Here is a 24154-nt window from a genome sequence, read left to right on the forward strand (position 1 = left end):
TGTGTGTGTCTCTGAGTATCACTCTCTCTCTCCCCTGTGTGTGTCTCTGAGTATCACTCTCTCTCTCCCCTGTGTGTGTCTCTGAGTATCACTCTCTCTCTCCCCTGTGTGTGTCTGTGTGTATCACTCTCTCTCTCCCCTGTGTGTGTCTGTGTGTATCACTCTCTCTCTCCCCTGTGTGTGTCTCTGAGTATCACTCTCTCTCTCCCCTGTGTGTGTCTCTGAGTATCACTCTCTCTCTCCCATGTGTGTGTCTCTGAGTATCACTCTCTCTCTCCCATGTGTGTGTCTCTGAGTATCACTCTCTCTCTCCCCTGTGTGTGTCTGAGTATCACTCTCTCTCTCCCCTGTGTGTGTCTCTGAGTATCACTCTCTCTCCCCCCTGTGTGTGTCTCTGAGTATCACTCTCTCTCTCTCTCTCTCCCCTGTGTGTGTCTCTGAGTATCACTCTCTCTCTCCCCTGTGTGTGTCTCTGAGTATCACTCTCTCTCTCCCCTGTGTGTGTCTCTGTGTATCACTCTCTCTCCCCCCTGTGTGTGTCTCTGAGTATCACTCTCTCTCTCCCCCGTGTGTGTCTCTGAGTATCACTCTCTCTCTCCCCTGTGTGTGTCTCTGAGTATCACTCTCTCTCTCCCCTGTGTGTGTCTGTGTGTATCACTCTCTCTCTCCCCTGTGTGTGTCTGTGTGTATCACTCTCTCTCCCCTGTGTGTGTCTCTGAGTATCACTCTCTCTCTCCCCTGTGTGTGTCTCTGAGTATCACTCTCTCTCTCCCCCGTGTGTGTCTCTGAGTATCACTCTCTCTCTCCCCCGTGTGTGTCTCTGAGTATCACTCTCTCTCCCCCCTGTGTGTGTCTCTGAGTATCACTCTCTCTCTCCCCTGTGTGTGTCTGTGTGTATCACTCTCTCTCTCCCCTGTGTGTGTCTGTGTGTATCACTCTCTCTCCCCTGTGTGTGTCTCTGTGTATCACTCTCTCTCTCCCATGTGTGTGTCTGTGTGTATCACTCTCTCTCTCCCCTGTGTGTGTCTGTGTGTATCACTCTCTCTCTCCCCTGTGTGTGTCTGTGTGTATCACTCTCTCTCTCCCCCCTGTGTGTCTCTGAGTATCACTCTCTCTCTCCCCTGTGTGTGTCTCTGAGTATCACTCTCTCTCTCCCCTGTGTGTGTCTCTGAGTATCACTCTCTCCCCTGTGTGTGTCTCTGAGTATCACTCTCTCTCTCCCCTGTGTGTGTCTCTGAGTATCACTCTCTCTCTCCCCTGTGTGTGTCTCTGAGTATCACTCTCTCTCCCCCCTGTGTGTGTCTCTGAGTATCACTCTCTCTCTCCCCTGTGTGTGTCTGTGTGTATCACTCTCTCTCTCCCCTGTGTGTGTCTGTGTGTATCACTCTCTCTCCCCTGTGTGTGTCTCTGTGTATCACTCTCTCTCTCCCCTGTGTGTGTCTGTGTGTATCACTCTCTCTCTCCCCTGTGTGTGTCTCTGAGTATCACTCTCTCTCCCCCCTGTGTGTGTCTCTGAGTATCACTCTCTCTCTCCCCTGTGTGTGTCTCTGAGTATCACTCTCTCTCATCCCCTGTGTGTGTCTCTGAGTATCACTCTCTCTCCCCCCTGTGTGTGTCTCTGAGTATCACTCTCTCTCTCCCCTGTGTGTGTCTCTGAGTATCACTCTCTCTCTCCCCTGTGTGTGTCTGAGTATCTCTCTCTCTCTCTGAGTCATCCTGCTCCATTAAGTTATGCTCTTGTGTAACTCTATTACGCTCTTGACTTGTCATCCTGTGGCATCTGAGAATGTGATGAGAGAGAGAGAGAGAGAGAGAGAGAGAGAGAGAGAGAGAGGGAGAGGGAGAGGGAGAGGGAGAGGGAGGGAGAGGGAAGGAGGGAGAGAGTGTGTGTTTGTCTCTGCGGGTGTGTGTGTGTGTGTGTGTGTGTGTCTGTGTGTGTGTGTGTGTGTGTGTGTGTGTGTGTGTGTGTGTGTGTGTGTGTGTGTGTGTGTGTGTGTCTGTGTGTGTGTGTGTGTCCTGTGGGGGCATATCTCATGTGTCTCCTGGCTGTCATCAGTGTTGTGAGCTCAGTATGTGATTACCAAGGCCACCACCACCGCCCAGACCTTCAACCATCGCTCTGCACACAAAGAGAGAGAGAAGAAGAATGAACGGCAGAGAAACAGGAAGATTGATTCAGAAGAAGAACATTGAGAAGGTGCAGAGCAGCGAGGAGGAGGAGGAGGAGGAGGAGGAGGAGGAGGAGGAGGAGGAGGAGGAGGAGGAGGAGAAGATGGAGATGATGCAGGAGTGGTGAGGTGTTTCCCATTCGTTAATTTAACAAGGACGCGGTCGCCAATTACATTAACTCGCCCAATGTAGTAAAGTGCTCTATCTGATCTCTAGGGGGCAGGTGCACAGATTTACAGCAAAGCAGTCAGAACACACGAACAAACAAGACAAAAGGAAAATCTATTGCTAGCCAAAATATTTGATTGGTACTCTAAGGCCTATAAAATAACCCAGGCGGAACTCGCTATCTCCAGCTGCTCAGAATCCTCTCTGCTCCTCCCTACGTCTGCGTCCAGTCTCTGACTGTCGCCGAGAGACTCATTCTGAAGGAGTGGAAGTCCCCCTCTCCACCTTCTTTTCAGCTGTCTCTGACAGACATGGTCTCGGCTATACCTATGGAGAGACTCTGGCTCCTGAGGACCAATTCATTTAGGAAATTCACAATCATCTGGGATCCATTTCTAGCCTCTAGATGAGGTTAAGAGCGACAACTAACTTGCTCAGCTGACTTCTCATGGAGCCCTTGCACGTCGATTCCATGCACATTTATTACAAGCACATAGGCAACTTGACGTAGCGCCATGTTGTAATATTAATGTTTGGGGGATAAATCTATTGGTACCTTGTGTTTCTGGGCCCTTTTTGTTGGTGGTGTATTTTTCTCATTCCTGCTCAAACAGATGACCTGACGTCGCACAGAGATATCTCCAGCACCGCTACAATAGAGTTTGATAGCCACTGTTCTTCAGCTTCTAAATCCTCGATGTCAGGGGTTCCCAAACGTTTCCGTCCAAGTACCACTACGTACCAAACCACATTTCCCAGGGACCACTTCCACTGCGTATACCAACCCCCACCCTAACCCAATTAGCTGATTTAACCATGCAATAGCAGCAGAAAGGCTAAATAATATAAAGCTACTAGCTGGTTCAAAATGGACACACACACACAAACATTTGCCAACGTTAGGCTGCGGCACCTTTGAAAAAGGTTTTTTACCTCGCCAAAATTTTGCCTAAATCTGGAGTGTTATTTAGCTACCTTCCTGACAAGCTAGCATGACATGGTTGGTACAAATCGATTCCTTAAGTCTTCTAGTTTCATATGATACCAGAAACTTCACTCTGGCTTTAAAACTGAGCCTGCAACAGCCTCTGAAATTAAATGTTAAAGATTTCCCAAATATCGCAATATTTCCGAAAATCGGCCCAATGCGCCAACTGCTCAGGGTTAATTATGTAAAAACTGTCGTCTGTAAAAAAAAATATATAAAATAAAAAATGTGCAATTCTCTGGCGGACCACCAGGCGGAGCCCCGTGGACCACAGTTTGGGATCCAATGCTCTATGGGAAACATCAGGCTCTGGTGTCCTCAGAAACAAAGCAAAGGGATTGTGTCTAGAGACGCAGTTTTGCAACACTCGTACAGGAAGAGAAACCATCTGTGGAAGACAGAGGTACCAATTTCAATGCAGTAATTGTGCCGCACCCAACAGGTTCTCTGGGGGATGTCCAAAGTCCTTGTGGGAAATGTAGGAAATCACTAACTGAAGTGGAAGTAAACAAGGCGGGTCGAGAGGGCAAACGTAATTACACCAATTCATCACAAACTAACTTCTGGAAATGCATCGAACGCCACGGATTGATTATCTAACAATATAAAGACAATCTGTGGGTGTGTTTTTCCTTCCAGTTGGGGGAGAAAAAAACAAGAACAAAAGATTGATTTATGATCACATAATGTTCAAATCATCACCTAGAGAGAGAGAGAGAGAGAAAGAGAGAGAGAGAGAGAGAGAGAGAGAGAGAGAGAGAGAGGAGCAACTGAACAGTGAAAAGGAAAAAACAACTTTGTCGGTCTGGACCTGAGATCTACACAGATACACGCAGGATTCTTCTTCATTGGTGTGCAGCGCAGCATGCTGTCTGTGCCCCGCCCCCTTGTGATTACAGTTTCTTTACGGAGCAGACATCCCCCTGGTGGGCTGAATGTATTAATACATTTGCGTTGGGATTGTGTGTTGCACCAAAGCCCCCCATCACCAGCTGATTTGTATACATACGAGCACATTAGCCGATGTGCCTCGCAGAAGAGGGGCTCTTCTGAATAATTAATGTTTCTATTAAGTGGCACGGGGGCCTCCCACCATGGCACAGCATTAATATTGAAGAGATGTAAGCCCCCGCTAACGCTAACGCTAACAGCTAACAGCGGAGGAGGGAGAGAAGCATCACATGAAAGACACGAGGAGAAATCCCATCAGTAGGCTTTGGCCTTGGCTTCTGTGTGGCTTGGAGAGCCTCCAGTGACAACGACCCTATACAACAACCATATATAACATATAACCATATACGTATAACTGGCTGTTGCCTGAGGAAAGCATAGGTATGGTTTCTCTCTCCCTCTCTCTCTGTGTCTCTCTGTCTCTCCTGCTCTCACACACAGATAGACGCCTACAGTTACACAAGCGTGTTGATATTTTCAACACCACAGGGATGATGGACATGTTTACATTTTTCATCAAAAAAGATTTTTTTTATTTTTTTTATGATATTCTGTGAAGCAAAGCAACATTTTGCATTTACCAATGGGAATGCGATCAAGTGTTGTTGTTGTTTTTATCCAATGAACAGCAAGCTACTTTCTATCATACTGTAGCAGCGATTTGATTCGCTAGTGCAGTTATTCTCAAACTTTTTCTTATCAAGGACCCATCACTGAATCCACATTAGAGCCACGGACCCCCAAGTTTGTGTGTGTGTGTGTGTGTGTGTGTGTGTGTGTGTGTTTATGTTCATGTTTATTGTTGGATATGATTTTGTCCTGAATTCCATGACTAACTGTATTGTAGTTCGAGAGATAACAGTGAAACTACAGTATGAGCAAAACAGTCATTCTTCCACATTATTATCTGACTGTCTTCACTTCTTGTCGATGAAATAATGGTGAACTTGAACAGTCCATCAGTTTGAGGACCCCTGGTGGTCCCCCTGGACCCCCCATTGAGAACCACTGCCCTAGTGCAGCACTGTAGCACAGCTGAACTACAGAGAGCTGGTGAAGATACACGCATCGCTGAGACAGAGTAAAACACCAGCAGTGATATAATGTATGGAGTAAATAACGGGCGGAGACAGGAAACCGTTTTACACTTGGGGGGGCGACAATTCCCCCCCCCCCCCCCCCCCCCATTTTTTTATCCCATTTTTATCCCCCTTAGTGCTAATTTACTTTTATTTATCCTGGTTGCTGCTCCACCCTCTGCCGATCTGGGGAGAGCCGAAACTGGCTCCATGCTTCCTCCGAGACATGGGCAGTTAGCCAGCCGCTTCTTTTTACCTGACAGGGGAAGCTTCACCGGTAGGACATAGCACGTGGGAGGTTCACGCTATTCCAACCGGTTCCCCTCCCTCCGAACAGGCGCCCTTAACGACCAGAGGAGGCACCACTTCAGCGACCAGGATATTGCATGTTTTAGTGAAGGGGTTCCTATATGAAGGAAACCCCCAGGGGGCATGGGGAGAACATGCAAACTCCACACAGAAAGGCCCTTTTGACGACCCCACCCGGGCGGTGGGCACTCGAGGACATGCGGACGGGCACGCACTCCTTCAGTGTTCACAGCGTCCCATGTGAGAATCGAACCCAGGACCTTCGAGCTGTGAGGCGACAGCGCTTACCACTGCACCACCGTACCCCCGGGGGGCGACAAATTAAGGGAAGCGGCCGGTCGGGTGGTCGTTCTGCAGAAAGCATCAACGCCATCGTGCGTGCGCGCACTCTGATATCTGACCACACGGGGAGTGACAGTTACATCTGCTGCTCCAGCAGCAGCAGTGACAGACCGGAACGTGATCTGTCTTTTTCCACGATTTACTATCGCCAGTCAGCATTAAAATGTGCCACTGCTTGGGCTGTTCTCTACGGAGCTCCCCAGGGCTCACCTGGTGAGAAAAGAATATCTGTGGAAAACAATGCTGCAGTATGTGTGGAATTATTTATTGTTTCTTGTTTTATTGTTTATCGCAGAAGCCACAGACTCGTCTTCCTGCGGTCCTCATGGAATATTCATTCATTCAGGACGGAAATGTTTCGATTGTTTTTGTTCTTCTTGTTGGACTAGTTTTTATTCACCTTATGCAGAAGAGGCCGTGTGGCTTGAGAGACTACTGTAACAGGAAGTGTAAATACAATCGTCAAGAAAAGATGATTGTATTTACACTTCCTGTGACTCATAAACCTAGTCTGACTCATAATGTGAGTCAAACTAGGTTTGACCAGGTGAGTCAGACTAGTTTGAGCAGGTAAAACAGCCGGCGTTTTGAACAGGAAGTCGTGATACAATGTGGGCGGGGCTACATAAGGTGAATGGAGAGATAGAGAAATAAATGGCACGATGGTGCAGCGCCCCCCGCAGGCTCAGAATGTTATTTTGTTTTTTTGGGGGGGGTTAAGCCCTGAAGATGCTGCCCAGCCATGCGAAGCTTTGGCCAGCAAACATACATATAGGCAACACACACGCACACGTACACGCACGCACACACACACACACACACACACATGCACAAACACACATGCACAAACACACACACACGCACACGCACGCACACACACACACACACACACACATGCACAAACACACATGCACAAACACACACACGCACACACACACACACACACACACACGCACAAACACACATGCATAAACACACACACGCACACACACACACACACACACACACACACACACACAGTCGCTGTAGTACAGAGCTCACTCATCCTCAAACACACCCCACTAAACGAGCTGTGGCCTCCATCTTGTTTTCCCGTCCTCCCTCCTCGTCTCTTCCTTCCTTTTCAGACGCTCAAAACTCTTTTTCTCCTCGCGGCTCGTATCTCTGGGCTTACGAGACATTTAAGAGCCCATAAAGTATTTAGGGTGTAGTTTGTTCAGGAACAAGTCATTATCAAGCCCATTAAATGCTCTAAATGTGACGCGCATGAATTAGTCCGAGCAAAGAGCAAAGACAGAGAGATTAGCTGCGAGCTCCTCAGTCGTGTCGAGAGCGACTTCATTTCAAAAAGCACCAAAATATCCAGCTGTAAATGCATCAACTGCAGCGTTAACTCAAGTGGAAATCGCTTTAGGAGCCGAAGGGGAGGAAATGCTATTGTGTTTAAATGTCTCGCTGTTATTATCAAAGGTCACTAATGAACCGTATAAAAATGCTGATATTGTACATTTGAACAGCAGAAGAGACGATTAAGCGTTATTATTATCTGTGCTGTTAGTGTCTGGTGGATTGTCAGGAGAATGCCAGTGAGCAGCACGCTCAGCTAAATGCAGCCACTAGAGACGCACCGCGTGTAGGCATGAACCGTCCGCCCGCCATAAATCCGCGCAAATTATTTCGTACTATTTATAGATCCGCGCCCGCCGTGCACCCGACATTTCACAACGATTTGGGTTGATTAACTTACTGTTTCTGCTGCCGTCGGTGCGATTATAATCCAGTCCAGCATACGTGTAGCCCATGTAGCATACGAGGCTAACGCTATAGCTTTAAGTTTAGATCAAGACTGGATTGAGCTGTATGGGGAAAATAATACTAGCGCGTCTTCTCTTCCATATCCCCATCGACGTTGACGCGTGGCTATTTGTTTACCACTGCTTTGGGTCCTTCGGGGATCCTTGCTATCTAACAATAGGCGGCTAACATATGCCTGACGGGAAAAATGAAGCTTAAAATACGTTTATAGACTAGATAATTAATATTAATGTTCCTCATTAATGATACATGATTTCACCCGCCCGCAACTATTAATCAGAATGTTTATGTTGTATGATCTCTGTGGTCAGCGCGGTTATTATAACTGCAGCGTCCGCGCGTCTCTAGTGGCCACACACTGGCCTCACACAGCCTGGAGGAACACACTGCTCTCCTCTGTGTCTATTGAGTTTAGCCATGGCTGCATCCACACAACTTTCTCCACCATTACTTCAACTGAATAAGACAGACATCCCCGGGCTGTTGACACTGTCGGGCTATTTCTCTCTCCTTCTCTCTTTCTCTCTCCTCCTATCTCCTTCTCTCTCTCTCCTCCTCTCTCTCTCTCTCTCTTTCTCATTCCTCCCCTCCTCTCTTCTCCCCTGTCTCCTTGTTACGGTCATGATTTCGGCAGTTGCTGGGTCCTCGACTGTGAGATGATTTGCTGCAGAGAGAGAGACCCTCTCTCTCTCTCTCCTCTCTGTGTAGATCTCTCCTCTCTGTGTAGATCTCTCTAGATCTCTCTCCTCTCTGTGTAGATCGCTCCTCTCTGTGTAGATCTCTCTCCTCTCTGTGTAGATCTCTCCTCTCTGTGTAGATCTCTCTTCTCTGTGTAGATCTCTCCTCTCTGTGTAGATCTCTCTTCTCTGTGTAGATCTCTCCTCTCTGTGTAGATCTCTCCTCTCTGTGTAGATCTCTCTTCTCTGTGTAGATCTCTCCTCTCTGTGTAGATCTCTCTCCTCTCTGTGTAGATCTCTCCTCTCTGTGTAGATCTCTCCTCTCTGTGTAGATCTCTCTCTCTTCTCTGTGTAGATCTCTCCTCTCTGTGTAGATCTCTCCTCTCTGTGTAGATCTCTCTCTCTTCTCTGTGTAGATCTCTCCTCTCTGTGTAGATCTCTCTCTCTTCTCTGTGTAGATCTCTTCTCTCTGTGTAGATCTCTCCTCTCTGTGTAGATCTCTCTCTCCTCTCTGTGTAGATCTCTCCTCTGTGTAGATCTCTCTCTCCTCTCTGTGTAAATATCTCCTCTCTGTGTAGATCTCTCCTCTCTGTGTATATCTCTTCTCCTCTCTGTGTAGATCTCTCCTCTGTGTAGATCTCTCTCTCCTCTCTGTGTAGATCTCTCATCTCTGTGTAGATCTCTCCTCTCTGTGTAGATCTCTCTCTCCTCTCTGTGTAGATCTCTCCTCTCTGTGTAGATCTCTCCTCACTGTGTAGATCTCTCCTCTCTGTGTAGATCTCTCCTCTGTGTAGATCTCTCCTCTCTGTGTAGATCTCTCCTCTCTGTGTAGATCTCTCCTCTCTGTGTAGATCTCTCTCCTCACTGTGTAGATCTCTCCTCTCTGTGTAGATCTCTCCTCTGTGTAGATCTCTCCTCTCTGTGTAGATCTCTCCTCTCTGTGTAGATCTCTCCTCTCTGTGTAGATCTCTCTCTCTCCTCTGTGTAGATCTCTCCTCTCTGTGTAGATCTCTCCTCTCTGTGTAGATCTCTCCTCTCTGTGTAGATCTCTCCTCTCTGTGTAGATCTCTCCTCTCTCTGTAGATTTCCTCTCTGTGTAGATCTCTTCTCCTCTCTGTGTAGATCTCTTCTCCTCTCTGTAGATTTCCTCTCATGGATTAGAATGCGAAGAGGAGCTCCCCTTGTTTTCTCAATTTAGGTCATCTCAGCCCACTTTGCTCTGGCTAATATCCTGCAGCAGATCTGAGGAGGTGCTGGTGCTAAAGTCCCACAGCTCCACAGAGCCACTGCTCTGATCCCCGGAGCTGCAGAGAGGGAGGGAGAGAGAGAGAGAGAGAGAAGGAGAGAGAGAGAGAGAGAGAGAGAGAGAGAGAGAGCTAGAGCAGTGGTTTTCAAATCTTTTCACATGAAGGACCCCTAAACTGACAAAGATTAGACCCCCATTTGATAGGATTTTGGCCCAATCCCAATTCCTATCTTAACCCTCAATCTTAACCCTCAGTCTCAAAAATGCGCACTCCCGCGAAGTGCTAGTGCTGTCCCGATTCTCACTTTGTTAAGTTAAGGGTCGAGTTTGAGGGCTCTACGGCCCTCAGTTTTGAGATTTTCCACGACCACACTTGGCGGTGAGTGCGATCCCAGAATCCCTTGCGTGTCATCAGCTAGATCCATTCAGATGGAAGATGGCGGCGAAAGGAGGAAAAAAGTAGCCCTACAAAGTTAAGTATTTCCTTGTTAATAGAGATGTAAAAATTACGATAACCATTGTATTAGCTTAGTTTAATGTCATTTTATGGATTTCCGTTTTGGAATCCTAACAACAATTGTTGTTGCTAACGAGTGGGGGCTAGAATGACCGTGCTTTCCGACGTGAGGGCTGGCTTGACTGCAGTGTTTAACTGCAGTCAAGCCAGCCCTCACGTCGGAAAGCACGGTCATTCTAGCCCCCACTTGTTTTGTGGTGCGTTGCATTACACGTAGGCTGTATCTTGATAAAAACAACTCAACAACGACATTACCACCGAGAATTATGGCATTTCGTAACAACGTTAACAATGTTATAATATAATAATAATAATATGGCTTGACCAGCACGGCTACTGACTATCGATACTTAGCAACAACAAATGTGTTAGGCTCCAAAACGGAAATCCATAAAATGACATTTAAACTAAGATAATACAATGGTTATCGTAATTTCTACATCTATATTATCAAGGAAATATTTGTAGGGATGCTTTTTTCCTCTTCTTTTGAATTGACAGACTGGATCCGGAGCTTTGGCATATTGCTGCCCCCCACAGTCTGAAGACGTATCTGCCTTTAAGGGCTGTCCCATTTTAAAGTCGCATGATAGCCCTTAACACTTAGTTTTGAGGGCTACTAAGATTGAGGGTTGAGCTTGAGGGTTAAGATTGAGGGTTAAGAAAAGAATTGGGATTGGGCCCCACGGTCCCCCATATGATAATAAGATTGATGCTTTTAGATGTTTTATTACAGAAAGTGTATAAAACCCGTGACCAAAATAGTCATTGTGTTACTTATGAATGGAATTATAGTGAAAATAAATTACCCCCCTTTTGGCTGGGGTCCCCCTGGAACCCCCTCAAGGACTCCTGGGGGTCCCCGGACCCCCTTTTGAGAACCACTGGACTAGAGAGAGAGAGAGGGGGGAGAGAAGAAGGGAGAGAGAGAGTGCTAGAGGGAGGAGAGAGAGAGAGAGAGAGAGAGAGAGAGAGAGAGAGAGGGGGAGAGAAGGAGGGAGAGAGAGAGTGCTAGAGGGAGGAGAGGGAGGAGAGAGAGAGAGAGAGAGAGAGAGAGAGAGAGAGTGCTAGAGAGAGAGGGGGAGAGAAGGAGGGAGGGAGAGAGAGAGAGAGTGCTAGAGAGAGAGGGGGAGAGAAGGAGAGAGAGAGAGTGCTAGAGCATACATGGGCAACATATGGCCTGCGGGCCGTATGTGGCCCGCGATGGAATTGCAAGAAAAAAAAAAAAAATTACAGTGCACCTGAACGCAACATGCGGGATACCCGCTGAATAAGTGTCCAAATGTTCATGTCATTCTGACCAATACTCTTCTGTTATAGCATTTCAGCCTGGAATATGGAATATCTTTCAATAATATTTATGACTAAAAGGCTAAAAGTAATCTCATGTGTAAGAAATTACTGTTCTACATTGAAGTAGAAATTTAAATAATTAACTTGTTGGTTTTGGATTTATTTAGCTTCAAGAGTGCATTTTTGTTCTTTGTTTGCTCAACACAGGCTTTGAGAATCCCGGGCCACTTACTGATACTTATGCTTAAATTAACCCACTCATATTCTGGTTTATTTCAAGAAAAACATTTCGGCTAGTGGAAATTCTAATTGGCTGGTAACTTTAAAATCTAGCAGCCATATTGGCAGGTGGTGAAAAAAGTTAATTTCAAGCCCTGCAGGGAGAGCAGGTGGTGACATAGGAGTGAGTGAGAAAAGGATCAAATATTGGTGGTTAAGACTGAATAATGACATCACAACTGTTAATTTAAAATGAGTTATTCCTCTAAACCTGGCTTCAAATGCATCAAATTTTTCACGCTGGCGCCATTCGGCCCTCAGCAAAACCTGGTAGCGAGGACATTTTTTTGTGGCCCTCTCTATCATCAAAGTTACCCATCCATGGGTTACGGCATGACAATATTTGTTCGCCCCCCGGCAACAATCTGGGTTTCTCATGTGACCCCCCATGAAAAATAGTTGCCCACCCCTGGAGGGAGGAGAAGGAGGGAGAGAGAGAGAGTGCTAGAGAGAGAGAGGGGGAGAGAAGGAGGGAGAGAGAGAGAGCTAGAGGGAGAGAGGGGGAGGAGAGAGAGAGAGTGCTAGAGGGAGAGAGAGGGAGGAGAGAGGCATGTGAGCTAGCTGGCTGTTAGCTGCTTATTAGTCTGCATTGACAGCATGTCAGAACCAGGCGGGCCGCGGCGCTGCTGGTAAAAGGATTACACAGGGAGCGTGTCATGGCCACGCGGGCCGGGCCGGAGGAGGAGGAGGAGGAGCGCGGGGGAGCGAGGGTAGCACGGTGTCCAAAGAGTCTTCTGAGGTCCCTCTGAACGTCTGTGTGTGTTGAGACAAACACGCCTTGTGTCAGCTAGCCTGAGGCAGAAGAGGGAATGAAAGAGACTCGAGGAAGGAAAAGAGATCCAAAAGAAGAGGATGTTACAGTGAAAAAAATCAAAAAGACAAACTCCTCTATTCTAAAGATTGCATACGTGACTGTCTGTCGCGGGTTCTCTCTCTGATGTGCCTGTAAATGTCATTAGGCTCTGGTTCGCAGGGAATCAAACCGCAGACTTCTGTACGGTACAATGAGTCTCCTTTATAGCTGCAGTGAGAGGAGAGCAGACACAGAGGCAGACAAAAGCACCGCGCTCCTCTCACGCCTCGCGGGCCCGCGAGACGTCAGCGCCGGCCCGGCTCTTTGAAGTGGTGGTTCCTCTCTCTCTGATCCGCTGATGAATCAAGGCTCTCTCTCTCTCCGCCAGCGGGGGACGCCGCAGTCCACTCGGGTTTCACGCATGGATTAGAGTCTCTTCCTCTGCACGGCCCCGCGTGGGAAGGCTTCCACCACGAACAGCCTCTGCCCGGGGTGGGAGGAGCTTCTGTGCCTGTGGTGGGAGGAGCTTCTGTGCCTGGGGTGGGAGGAGCCTCTGCCCGGGGTGGGAGGAGGAGGGGGGGTCTCCCCAGCTTTTAGCAGGCCCATGTGTGATGTCATCACCTTACCTGTCATCCATCATCATGGCTGATATAAGACCGAGCACAGTGGCGTCCACATTCCCTCAGTCTCTCTCTCTCTCTCACTAATTGGGTTTCCACAGAGCAATTTAGAGAGAGAGTGGCGTCAGCGGAGGACCAAAATGCGTGACTCGTTAGCCAATGAACAGCCAGGAAGGGGTCTCGCGCTACTTTTGAATGCTAAAATAAAGCTGATAATGTAAAATTTGATTCTAAAAAACAACAACTTTCAAAGTACAACACAAACTGTCCATTTTGCTGCAACCTGACAGTGCTGCTTAATCCAGAACCTTACTTCCTGGAACTCTTGAGAGTAAAAAACACAACTCTTCTATATACACGGCTCTGGGTTTCCATCCCGGTAAGGGATGGTATCTCATGGTATTGCAATTTTTTTTTCGAATTTTCAGAAAGTCGGGAAAAGAAAATGCGAAATAATGTGCGTTTCCATCCCGCTGCTATTATGTGAATTATAGAGCTGTCAAACACCTCAAGCGTGAAAACGTTTTTGCGATATTTGGAGGTTTTTGTGAATTTTGCAGCTTTCCACTCCGTTTTTTTAACGCGCAAATTGAAATTTTGCATAAATTAAAAACAGATGTATTGAAACCCGACTTCTCTCTCTCTCTCTCATAATGTCCTGTCCCCCCCGCGTTCTCCCTCTCATTCTCTCAGGCTCCTATATTGCTTATGTAACCATCACTAAGTCTATTCCAATAGCTGCTGTCATCTCCTGACATGGATATATTTAGCCATTATGCTTCTCTATACCCTGCATGCCCAGGCGGCGCTAAAACATTCATGGATTCAAACCCTCGGGCGGCGCACTGACACACTTACTTTACATCCACAGCAATTAATGTCCACTGAATCTAGATTACAATGCCGGCGTCCCGCGGGGACACGGCGACGCCCCCCGGTGGCGGCCGGGGGAGGGGCGGCCGGGCGCGGCCCCTCTTGACGCGGCTCAGTGAGCGGACATAAGAGAGAACCCTGCTGGGCTCTTACCTCTGCTCGCATGGACGCTAATAACTTATTGATTGTTTACATAGCAGCAGCAACTCCACACAGTCGGCTCCTCCCCCCTGCCCTCCTGACTCCTCCCCCCTGCCCTCCTGACTCCTCCCTCCTGCCCTCCTCCTTTCTTCCCCTCCTCTATCTCATTTTGCTCCCCCCCGTCTGCCCAATGTTGTTCTGTGCTCTCCACTCCAGTGCCACGCCCCCCTGTGCCACGCCCCCTGGTGCCACACCCCCTTCTCTTCCTTTCACACAAGTCTCCCTCCCTCTCTCTCTCTCTCCTGCTCCTCACCTCTCTCTCTCTCTCTCTCCCTCCCTCCCTCCCTCTCTCTCTCTGTCTCTCTCTCCTGCTCCTCACCTCTCTCTCTCTCCCTCCCTCCCTCCCTCTCTCTCTGTGTCTCTCTCTGTCTCTCTCTGTCTCTCTCTCCTGCTCCTCACCTCTCTCTCTCTCTCTCCCTCCCTCCCTCCCTCTCTCTCTCTGTCTCTCTCTCCTGCTCCTCACCTCTCTCTCCCTCCCTCCCTCCCTCCCTCCCTCCCTCTCTCTCTCTGTCTCTCTCTCCTGCTCCTCACCTCTCTCTCCCTCCCTCTCTCTCTCTCCTGCTCCTCACCTCTCCCTCCCTCCCTCTCTCTCTCCCTCCCTCCCTCCCTCTCCTCCTCTCCTCCTCCTCCTCCCTTGTTTAGAGGGCTGGAGGATGGCCAGGTGGGAGCCTGGACGTGGGGCTCTGCAGTACAGAAGGCAGCGTGGCCACCCCGGTGCCAAGGTCACGCTGGGCGGCCATATTGTATTTTATGAGAAGGTGGTCTGCACTAAGCGCTAATATGTTAGATTTATCATCCGTGGCAACAGCGGCGGATTCTGAGCAGGCGTTGATCCAGGAAGTTAATGACCACCCCTCCTTTTTTTCTTCTTCGTTTGTGTAAATTAGGGAAGCTCTTTTTATTGGTTTAGAATGAATGTATAGCTCATATAGGAAAGAGTTGTGGACAAAGTTTTCAAAGGTTAATAATGTGGGAGTGTTTTGTGTTTATGTGTGGTACTCGTGTGTGTGTGTGTGTGTGTGTGCGTGTGCGTGTGCACGTGTGTGTGTGTGTGACACCATCTTTGTTACAGAAGATGTGCCATCAGCGTAGTGCGCTGTTGGCACAATGACTCACGGCTACGTATGTTCTCACATTTCCTGGACGCACGCGGGGGTTGGAAGCGCTCTTAATTGCTTTCGTGGCCACCTTGACCCTAACGAGCTCGTTTAGCCCTGAGCGTTCACAAGCACAACTTTGTTCATCTATGTTTCCTATAGGGCAGCTTTGCAACGCAACACTTTCCCCGCCACAGTATTATTCTTAAACGATGGCTTTACCGATGATCAACCCACTCTGTATTTATAATGTGGTTAATATAAGCAGACGGGCAGTGTTTACCTTCGCTATATGTTTTCCACACAGACTGACGTGGAATCTGCTCCGAGGGCGGCTGTTATAGTTTATTTTTATTTTTCAAGTATGCGCACAACCAGGAGAATCCATCAGAACCTTAACGAGCCTTAATGACTTGCAGCTGGCGGGGACGGAGTTTCTGCAAATAGAGGATATTTCTCAGTGGAAAACATATAGCGAAGGTAAACACTGCCCATCTGCTTATATTAACCACTAGGGGTGTCACGGTACATGTATTCGTCCCGTGAATTTACGGTATGACCCTCACGGTACCTCGTTTCACGGTACATGAAACGACACGACGAATACGTCAAATCCAGAAGCACCTAAACGCTGTTTGAACGGCATTGAATTGAATTGAATTAAACGCCACAGAAGAAGACACACCAAAACAACACAAGGGCCATAGAAATCCGCGTTCACAGAATGGGACGTTTTGTGGCGATAAGCTGTTTTGCAAATTCTGTCAACATCAAGCCAACGAGGTAAGCTTGCCAATGTAACGTTACGTAGCCGCGACAAATTCCTTTATAGTTGCGCGTTGCGGCTAAACGTTACATAACACTGACAAGGCTGTTAACTTGTAAACAAGCAACATACATCGCGTGGGATGAGTGATGCGGTCAAGCAGACATCTGCGGATGCAGACAGGCAAGCTGCGGTGAGGAAGAGGCGATGACTCCTTGTCATGTTCCAATAATCCATTAGATGACCGAACGTAATCATATTATGCTAAACAAAACTCACATCCAATAACGTTAAGGCGCTGACAGGGTTCTTTCCCGTACTTACTGGGAAAGTGAAACCCACCCCGTTGTCTGTCAGACAGTGGGGGTATCTTTCAACAGGGGTAAAGAAGTTTTTCTTCTTCTGCCGTTTTATTCTTCTTCTGAACATGTAGGTATTTTGACGTTGACTAAAGAAACACTGCCGCCTAGTGGCCGCTTTTAGATAGGATTCCAAATTAGTGCTTACATCAAACGCAAATGCTACATAAAACAAATACAACAGGGGGAGGGGTTGGTGGGAGTATTAGGCTACTCCACACATGCGCTCTGTTTACAAACTTGTGTACAATAAAGATTTAAAGTGGGGGGAAATGTCTTTGCCCTGTCAAACAGCTGGAATACAGACATCTGAGAGGGAGGCGCACCCCACACTTTGAAAATCACTGCTCTAGAGTAAAACCTTTTTGTGTGGATTGCCTAGATCTTATTAAATAGTGGACATTTATTCATTCCCACATATTAGACACTATTTCTGATGGTAAAAATAGCGTAAAAAGCAGAATTCAGACATATTCAAAGGGAAAAAAACAGAATTTGGGATTTGTTGCTTTTTTTCCCCATTTTCGTACCATGCCGTATTCGTACCGAACCGTGACCCCAAAACCGAGGTACGTACCGAACCGTGACTTTTGTGTACCGTGACACCCCTATTAACCACATTTTAATGCTACAAAGTGGGTTGATAATCGTAATCCTTTAATTTGCCTTTCTTTTCTTTTATCAACACTTGCGTTGGTCATTTTCATTCAACAGTTTGGACAAAAAAAGCGGAGAAACGTTTAGTCAGTCATTTCCAGGCAGAGTAATGACTTCATCGACCTTTGCCCCTGTGTGTCCCTGTAGGTGACCCCGGTGGCAGGACCTCCGGAGGGGGGCACGCGGGTGACCATCCACGGCATGAACCTGGGCCTGGCCTTCTCCGACATGGTGGACAACGTGGAGGTGGCCGGGGTCAAGTGCACGCCTGTGGAGGACGGCTACATCATCGCCGAACAGTAAGTCGTGCAAACGGGACAAAGCAGTAGCATCGAAACTCTTACATGGGGATTTAATTCACCTTTTAACTATATAAACAATTGTAAACTGGTAATTGTATCAGGGAATCCGGGCGTTTGTCAGGAAAAAGTTTGCCCTTCATAATTTTACAATTAGCTAATTATCTCAACATGTAAACAACATAATTAGCTCGCCGTCTCAACATACAAATGAACACAAAGCAGGAAATGGCCTGGTGGAGAATTCCTCCCTACAGAGCTGTACGATAATATAACCACGCTGGAGCAGATACAAACCCTACAGAGCTGTACGATAATATAACCACGCTGGAGCAGATACAAACCCTACAGAGCTGTACGATAATATAACCACGCTGGAGCAGATACAAACCCTACAGAGCTGTACGATAATATAACCACGCTGGAGCAGATACAAACCCTACAGAGCTGTACGATAATATAACCACGCTGGAGCAGATACAAACCCTACAGAGCTGTACGATAATATAACCACGCTGGAGCAGATACAAACCCTACAGAGCTGTACGATAATATAACCACGCTGGAGCAGATACAAACCCTACAGAGCTGTACGATAATATAACCACGCTGGAGCAGATACAAACCCTACAGAGCTGTACGATAATATAACCACGCTGGAGCAGATACAAACCCTACAGAGCTGTACGATAATATAACCACGCTGGAGCAGATACAAACCCTACAGAGCTGTACGATAATATAACCACGCTGGAGCAGATACAAACCCTTGTGAATCCTGTGCATCTTCTAGCCTGGGGTTTGACTGCACTGCCTATAGAGGCCATACAGTGCTATTACACTGTGGTCCAATAAGAAGCAGTTCTCCTCACCATCTCTGTGTTAATGAAGACTGGAGCAGGTCCAGGCTCTCCGGTTCCTCACCATCTCTGTGTTAATGAAGACTGGAGCAGGTCCAGGCTCTCCGGTCCTCCTGACTGGAGCAGGTCCAGGCTCTCCGGTCCTCCTGACTGGAGCAGGTCCAGGCTCTCCGGTCCTCCTGACTGGAGCAGGTCCAGGCTCTCCGGTCCTCCTGACTGGAGCAGGTCCAGGCTCTCCGGTCCTCCTGACTGGAGCAGGTCCAGGCTCTCCGGTCCTCCTGACTGGAGCAGGTCCAGGCTCTCCGGTCCTCCTGACAGAGCAGGTCCAGGCTCTCCGGTCCTCCTGACAGAGCAGGTCCAGGCTCTCCGGTCCTCCTGACTGGAGCAGGTCCAGGCTCTCTGGTCCTCCTGACTGGAGCAGGTCCAGGCTCTCTGGTCCTCCTGACAGAGCAGGTCCAGGCTCTCCGGTCCTCCTGACTGGAGCAGGTCCAGGCTCTCTGGTCCTCCTGACAGAGCAGGTCCAGGCTCTCTGGTCCTCCTGACACTGTTGTTCTCCTGCCTGCAGCAGGTCCAGGCTCTCTGGTCCTCCTGACACTGTTGTTCTCCTGCCTGCAGCAGGTCCAGGCTCTCTGGTCCTCCTGACACTGTTGTTCTCCTGCCTGGAGCAGGTCCAGGCTCTCTGGTCCTCCTGACACTGTTGTTCTCCTGCCTGGAGCAGGTCCAGGCTCTCTGGTCCTCCTGACTGGAGCAGGTCCAGGCTCTCTGGTCCTCCTGACTGGAGCAGGTCCAGGCTCTCTGGTCCTCCTGACAGAGCAGGTCCAGGCTCTCCGGTCCTCCTGACTGGAGCAGGTCCAGGCTCTCTGGTCCTCCTGACAGAGCAGGTCCAGGCTCTCTGGTCCTCCTGACACTGTTGTTCTCCTGCCTGCAGCAGGTCCAGGCTCTCTGGTCCTCCTGACACTGTTGTTCTCCTGCCTGCAGCTGCACACTAGCCCAGTTCTCATCTAGTGAGCAACAATCCCAGAACAGCTGTGTGTGTTTACTTGTGTTTACTTCCCTAATTGTCCCCGTGCTCTGCATACATCATGTTACAGCCTGTCCCTGTCCTGTGCTCTGCATACATCCCGTTACAGCCTGTCCCTGTCCCGTGGCTTTAGGCTGCCCAGGTGGATGGAAGCCTCTGAGGGACAAACCCTGTGCCGACAAACCCCGTGCTACGATGCTTTACTTTGATACTAACACCTTTGGATGTGGGTTGGGTTGGATTGCCTTTGGGGTATTATTGGCCTTTGTTGGTGCCAAGGCACAGAGAAGAAAAAATACAATCCCCTCTGAAAAATAAATCCTATAATACATTGAATGGTATATATATACTGTATATGTTATATGGTATATAGCTCTCACAGCAGAACTTTGAAAATGTTATGCAGCTACTGTAGGTCACATAATTATACCATGAAAAAACAATAAAGTACACTAAGGTCACTGTAAACTCATTATTGAGTACCACAGACACACTCAAGTCCCTATAGGAATATTAGACTGATGCCATAGGAGAGGAAAAAGTCCATGAAGTACAATGGGGTCACGATGAACTCATTACTGAGTAGCACAGACGAGATAAGTCCCTGCAGGACTATTACATGAGTGTTTTGTGATGTTCCGACCGGAGTACGGGATGCTCAGCCTCAGCCTCAGCACCAGTGGACTGTCTGTCTTTCAATCAGTGTGAAAGGCCTGTGGGCTGGAGTCAGGAGGGGAGGAGAGACAAGATGTACGGCAAGCACACTGGGACAATGCTGACACACTCTCTCACACGCACAACACGGAGACACATGCACAGTGCACACACACACACACGCACACACACACGCACACACACATGTACACACACACATGCACACACACAGACATACGGACTATGATATTCATACTCAGAGGAGCCCTTAACCTTGATTCTTTCCCTGGCCTACTTCTGCCCTCAGTGAGGGAACAGCTCAGCACTGCACCATCGCTGGTGCTAACACACTTTCCCTCTGACACATTGTTCCACTGACACACGGCACACAAATTTTCTTTTTTAAACTAGGGCTATTTTTGCCCCTGTGAAATATATTTCGGGGGCATTTTGGATCATTTCCTCAACAATTTTTTCAAAAGTTCAGAAATACCTATAGCGTGAAAGACCAATCGATGACTCTTATCCAAGCATAATTTTATTTCTAAAAGTTCATAAACAATCACAGATCCCAATTTGCTATCTCAACAACACTGTTGATTGTCCGGCATGTTATTAATGTACTTGGCAAAAAAACATGAGTGAACTAGCTGGCCAGCTAGCTTGTGCTGCCTGTCACTGAGGTAAATAACACTAGTAGGAGGAGGAGCGGTTATGGCTTTATTTTTATTTATTGTTTATTTTATTTATTTTATTTTTATTATTATTATTTTCTTTCTTTTTCCCCTTTTTCTGTCTTTTTCTTTTTGTGGTTGTTGGTGTTGTCAAGGTTGACAGTCTGTTGTATGTTGTGTGTAGCCCGATGTGGGGCCAGCCTGACCTGACCAAAGTTCAGGCCTGGCTGAAATGCATTAAATAAAAAGTATAAAAAAAAGGAGGAGGAGCGGGGGTTGTACGGATGCCTAGCTGGCCATTTTAGAGTCACGCTTTGCAAACACAGAATCATGTTAAAATATAGAAAGTATTCAACTCTTTATTTTACGGGGGCATTTAAAATCACCCCAGTTCCAAGGGCAATTCTAGATTTCTTTTAGGGGCATTTTGCCCCGATTTCAGGACGTTGTCACCATTTTGTCACGTGGATGAAAGCACGAGATGCCGTCAAAATAACGACCACCCATGGACGGTGGTGGTGACAGACGGGTGCGTGCGTCTGCTCCCTCGTTCAACACTGGCCCAGTTGTAATTGAAATTCACTATGTGCCACTTGGTTGTACGGGACAATTTGTCAGCCGTGTGCTGATCTGACAGTGCTTTCATCCAATCAGGTCCCTGCTAGTGACTTCATTCATACGGCCTGTAAAGAAAAAAATGGCCGGAGGGGAAATTAGAAAACTAACCTGTGACCCCGACTAGTCTAACTTTGAAAGAGTTGGAACTATTCGCGATGACGCTCTGAATTGGACTTTCAATCAACGGCTTTCGAGGTCATAGTGGTTCGACGTTCCTTATATCTTCTCGTCCCTATCTGACTCTTAATTCAGTCACTAGGCTTCGTCGTCTTACAGTATGAAGGAGTGGACTGGATCAGACACAAAAAACATACATATTTATGTGTCTTTGATGCTACTACTTCAAGAGGAGAGTGTGCGAATACCAGCGTCGCTTTCAACAAGAAGTTTTTCAAGGTTTGTAACTTCGAGCAGTCAGATATACGGTCGTATATTTTCCGCAGTTTGCGAGGCTTTCTGTCACAGTGGCCGTTTGAGTTGAGTAAGCACGCCGTTTGAGAGGGATCCTGAGGTTTTGCAGTGAGGGCAGGTCCTCTTGAACGAGAGGGAGAAGATGCAAGTGAACGTCTTGCTCTGAACGACATAAATGGTAACCGTGGTAACCGTGAAATCGCACAAATTCTTTTTCATATTACGCACGTTTTATATGTGGACGAACACACTCAATATAGCAAATCACAGTTTTATAGGATCGCTGAATACTTATAATTTGTTCGCAAACTACATCTAGTCACGCAGCACTGCGGCAGCACTGGGGCCTTTGTTAAGCAGCGGGTTTCGTCAGGAACAAAGAAAACATTGGAATAAAACAATTAAAAAAACTTTTACCGCCGCAGCAGCACTGCAGCAGCACTGCAGCAGCGCTGCCACACCAAATGAGCAACATCCGTATGCTTGTTCGCCAACTTTCAGGGTGATTTCCTCTGAACAACCATTCAAATAGGCAGATCTTCTTCAAATATTTTCCGATTTCAAAGTATGACACATCGTTTGAAAGCTTACAATCTGCACTTCATCATCATCCATAAAACCCTGAGAAATGACCTCGGCCTACCCGAAAAACATCAGTCCCTGTCACATATTATTTCCATGATATGAAATGTGTGGCTTCAAGGAGCAGAATAGCAGAATAGCCTTCAGCAGCAGAGAGTGAGTCCTCTACACTCCAAGGCCTTACAGTATGAGGGTGGAAATATGAGTGGTGTCAGTGAGTAAATCCTCTCTCCCGTAACGTCTGCTCCATTCAGGAGACCTTCTCCCGTGACGTCTGCTCCATTCAGGAGACCTCTCAAAGTCACGCCTTGTAATTCAGAAGATCTCGCAGTAGAAACAATGATACGCCCGTCCTCCTCTCCTCTCCTTGATGTCTGCCTCCTCGCTGCACACCGTCTGTCTCTCCTTCCCACACTGTGATTGCTTCTGGTTCTTTATCGCCCCCTGGCAGTGCCGATCGATACGGGCGTCCCCGTTTTATGATGTCATTTGATCCGGCCTCCTGCGGCGCGGGCTGCGGGGTGACACCCGATCGCGTGCCGCTATGAGAAAAGCTGTATCGATCCCCCCCGCGCTGTGTGATTTACATTAGACACGCCACGCTGGCAGAGCACCGGCCGTGTCGGGAGGCCCGGGTTGTTGGCGGGGAGATTTACTGCACTCGGGGTTAGAGAGGCGGAGCCCACGTGCGCTCGCAGTATGTGGGCGTGGCAGAGAGGCGGAGCCCACGTGCGCTCACAGTATGTGGGCGTGGCAGAGAGGCGGAGCCCACGTGCACTCGCATTTAAAGACTGTCGCCCAGAGGCGTCCTGGTCAATGTGTGTTTATGTGTCCTGTAATGAAATGAATGAGACAATGAAGGAAGATTGCATTTAGAGCGGGGTGAAAAATCGATGAAAAGCAGAGAAGGTTTTGATTACTTTCTGCTAACTTTGCTCAAACATTCAAATGTATATATTTGGGCTTCTGAGGTTCAAGAAGTTCTTTTGAGAAATTAGAATTCCTTCCATTCCTGTCGACGTTTTACAAGTTGCCAGTACCGGTAGTTTTCGCTAACACATTGAATTAACCTGACCTTGTCTTAATAATGTACGTTCTATATTTTTGACCGGATCACTTTTTGTGTCTTTGTAGGATCGTGTGCGAGATGGATCCGGCTCCTCCAGACAGCAGGCCCGGTCCGGTCCAGCTGTGTGTGGGAGAGTGCAGACCAGAACTCAAGACTCGCTCCTCGCACCTCTACTCCTTTGTGGTACGTCTGCAATGTATCTCTCCCCATATAGAATATACTCTATCAATAATAATGTGTTTTGCCTTGTTAAGGGTTAACGAGGTCAACTCGTTAAGTTAAAAGGATCAACAAAGCAGTTAAAGTCTACCGTAGTCTAGTTCGTTTATATCGCCCTGTATCACAGTCAAGCCTCAAAGAGCTTCACATACCATCATTATATCATATTACATTGTACATAATACTGTATAGTGACTAGAGTGTTTGAATGTTAGTACAGCACAGGCAAATAATGATGTGTTGGTTGCCGTGCCGACCGACAGCGTAATTAAGTAGCCACCATGTCTACTGTGTGTGTGTGTGTGTGTGTGTGTGTGTGTGTGTGTGTGTGTGTGTGTGTGTGTGTGTGTGTGTGTGTGTGTGATCCTGACCTCACCTGTTCTGTTGACAATAATAGCCGTTCCCTCAGCCCGGCACCAAAGGTTAGGAGGGGTCTCCATTAGTGGCCTGTGAGAGTCTCTGGTTCTGTCCCGTTTGACATCGGATCAGTACATGAAGTCAGTCAGCGTTCTGCACTTTCCTTTGATGCGCTCGTGTCTTTCTCTGCT

At 47.8% G+C, this 24154-nt stretch overlaps 1 protein-coding gene across 1 annotated transcript in view; it reads left to right on the forward strand.

Moving 5' to 3' along the window:
• plxna2 (plexin A2) overlaps positions 1-24154 on the forward strand; it is a gene marked incomplete at its 5' end in the record, with an annotated part of 155546 nt that overhangs the window by 69200 nt on the left and 62192 nt on the right. Inside the window, 2 exons of the mRNA XM_083656475.1 lie at positions 17347-17498; positions 23453-23570. Of these exons, the coding sequence (XP_083512601.1) occupies positions 17347-17498; positions 23453-23570 (270 nt within the window). The remainder of the gene's footprint in view (positions 1-17346; positions 17499-23452; positions 23571-24154) is intronic.

This window comes from Poromitra crassiceps (genome assembly GCF_964638095.1).
Source record: "Poromitra crassiceps genome assembly, chromosome: 20".
In the NCBI taxonomy this organism is placed as follows: domain Eukaryota; kingdom Metazoa; phylum Chordata; class Actinopteri; order Beryciformes; family Melamphaidae; genus Poromitra; species Poromitra crassiceps.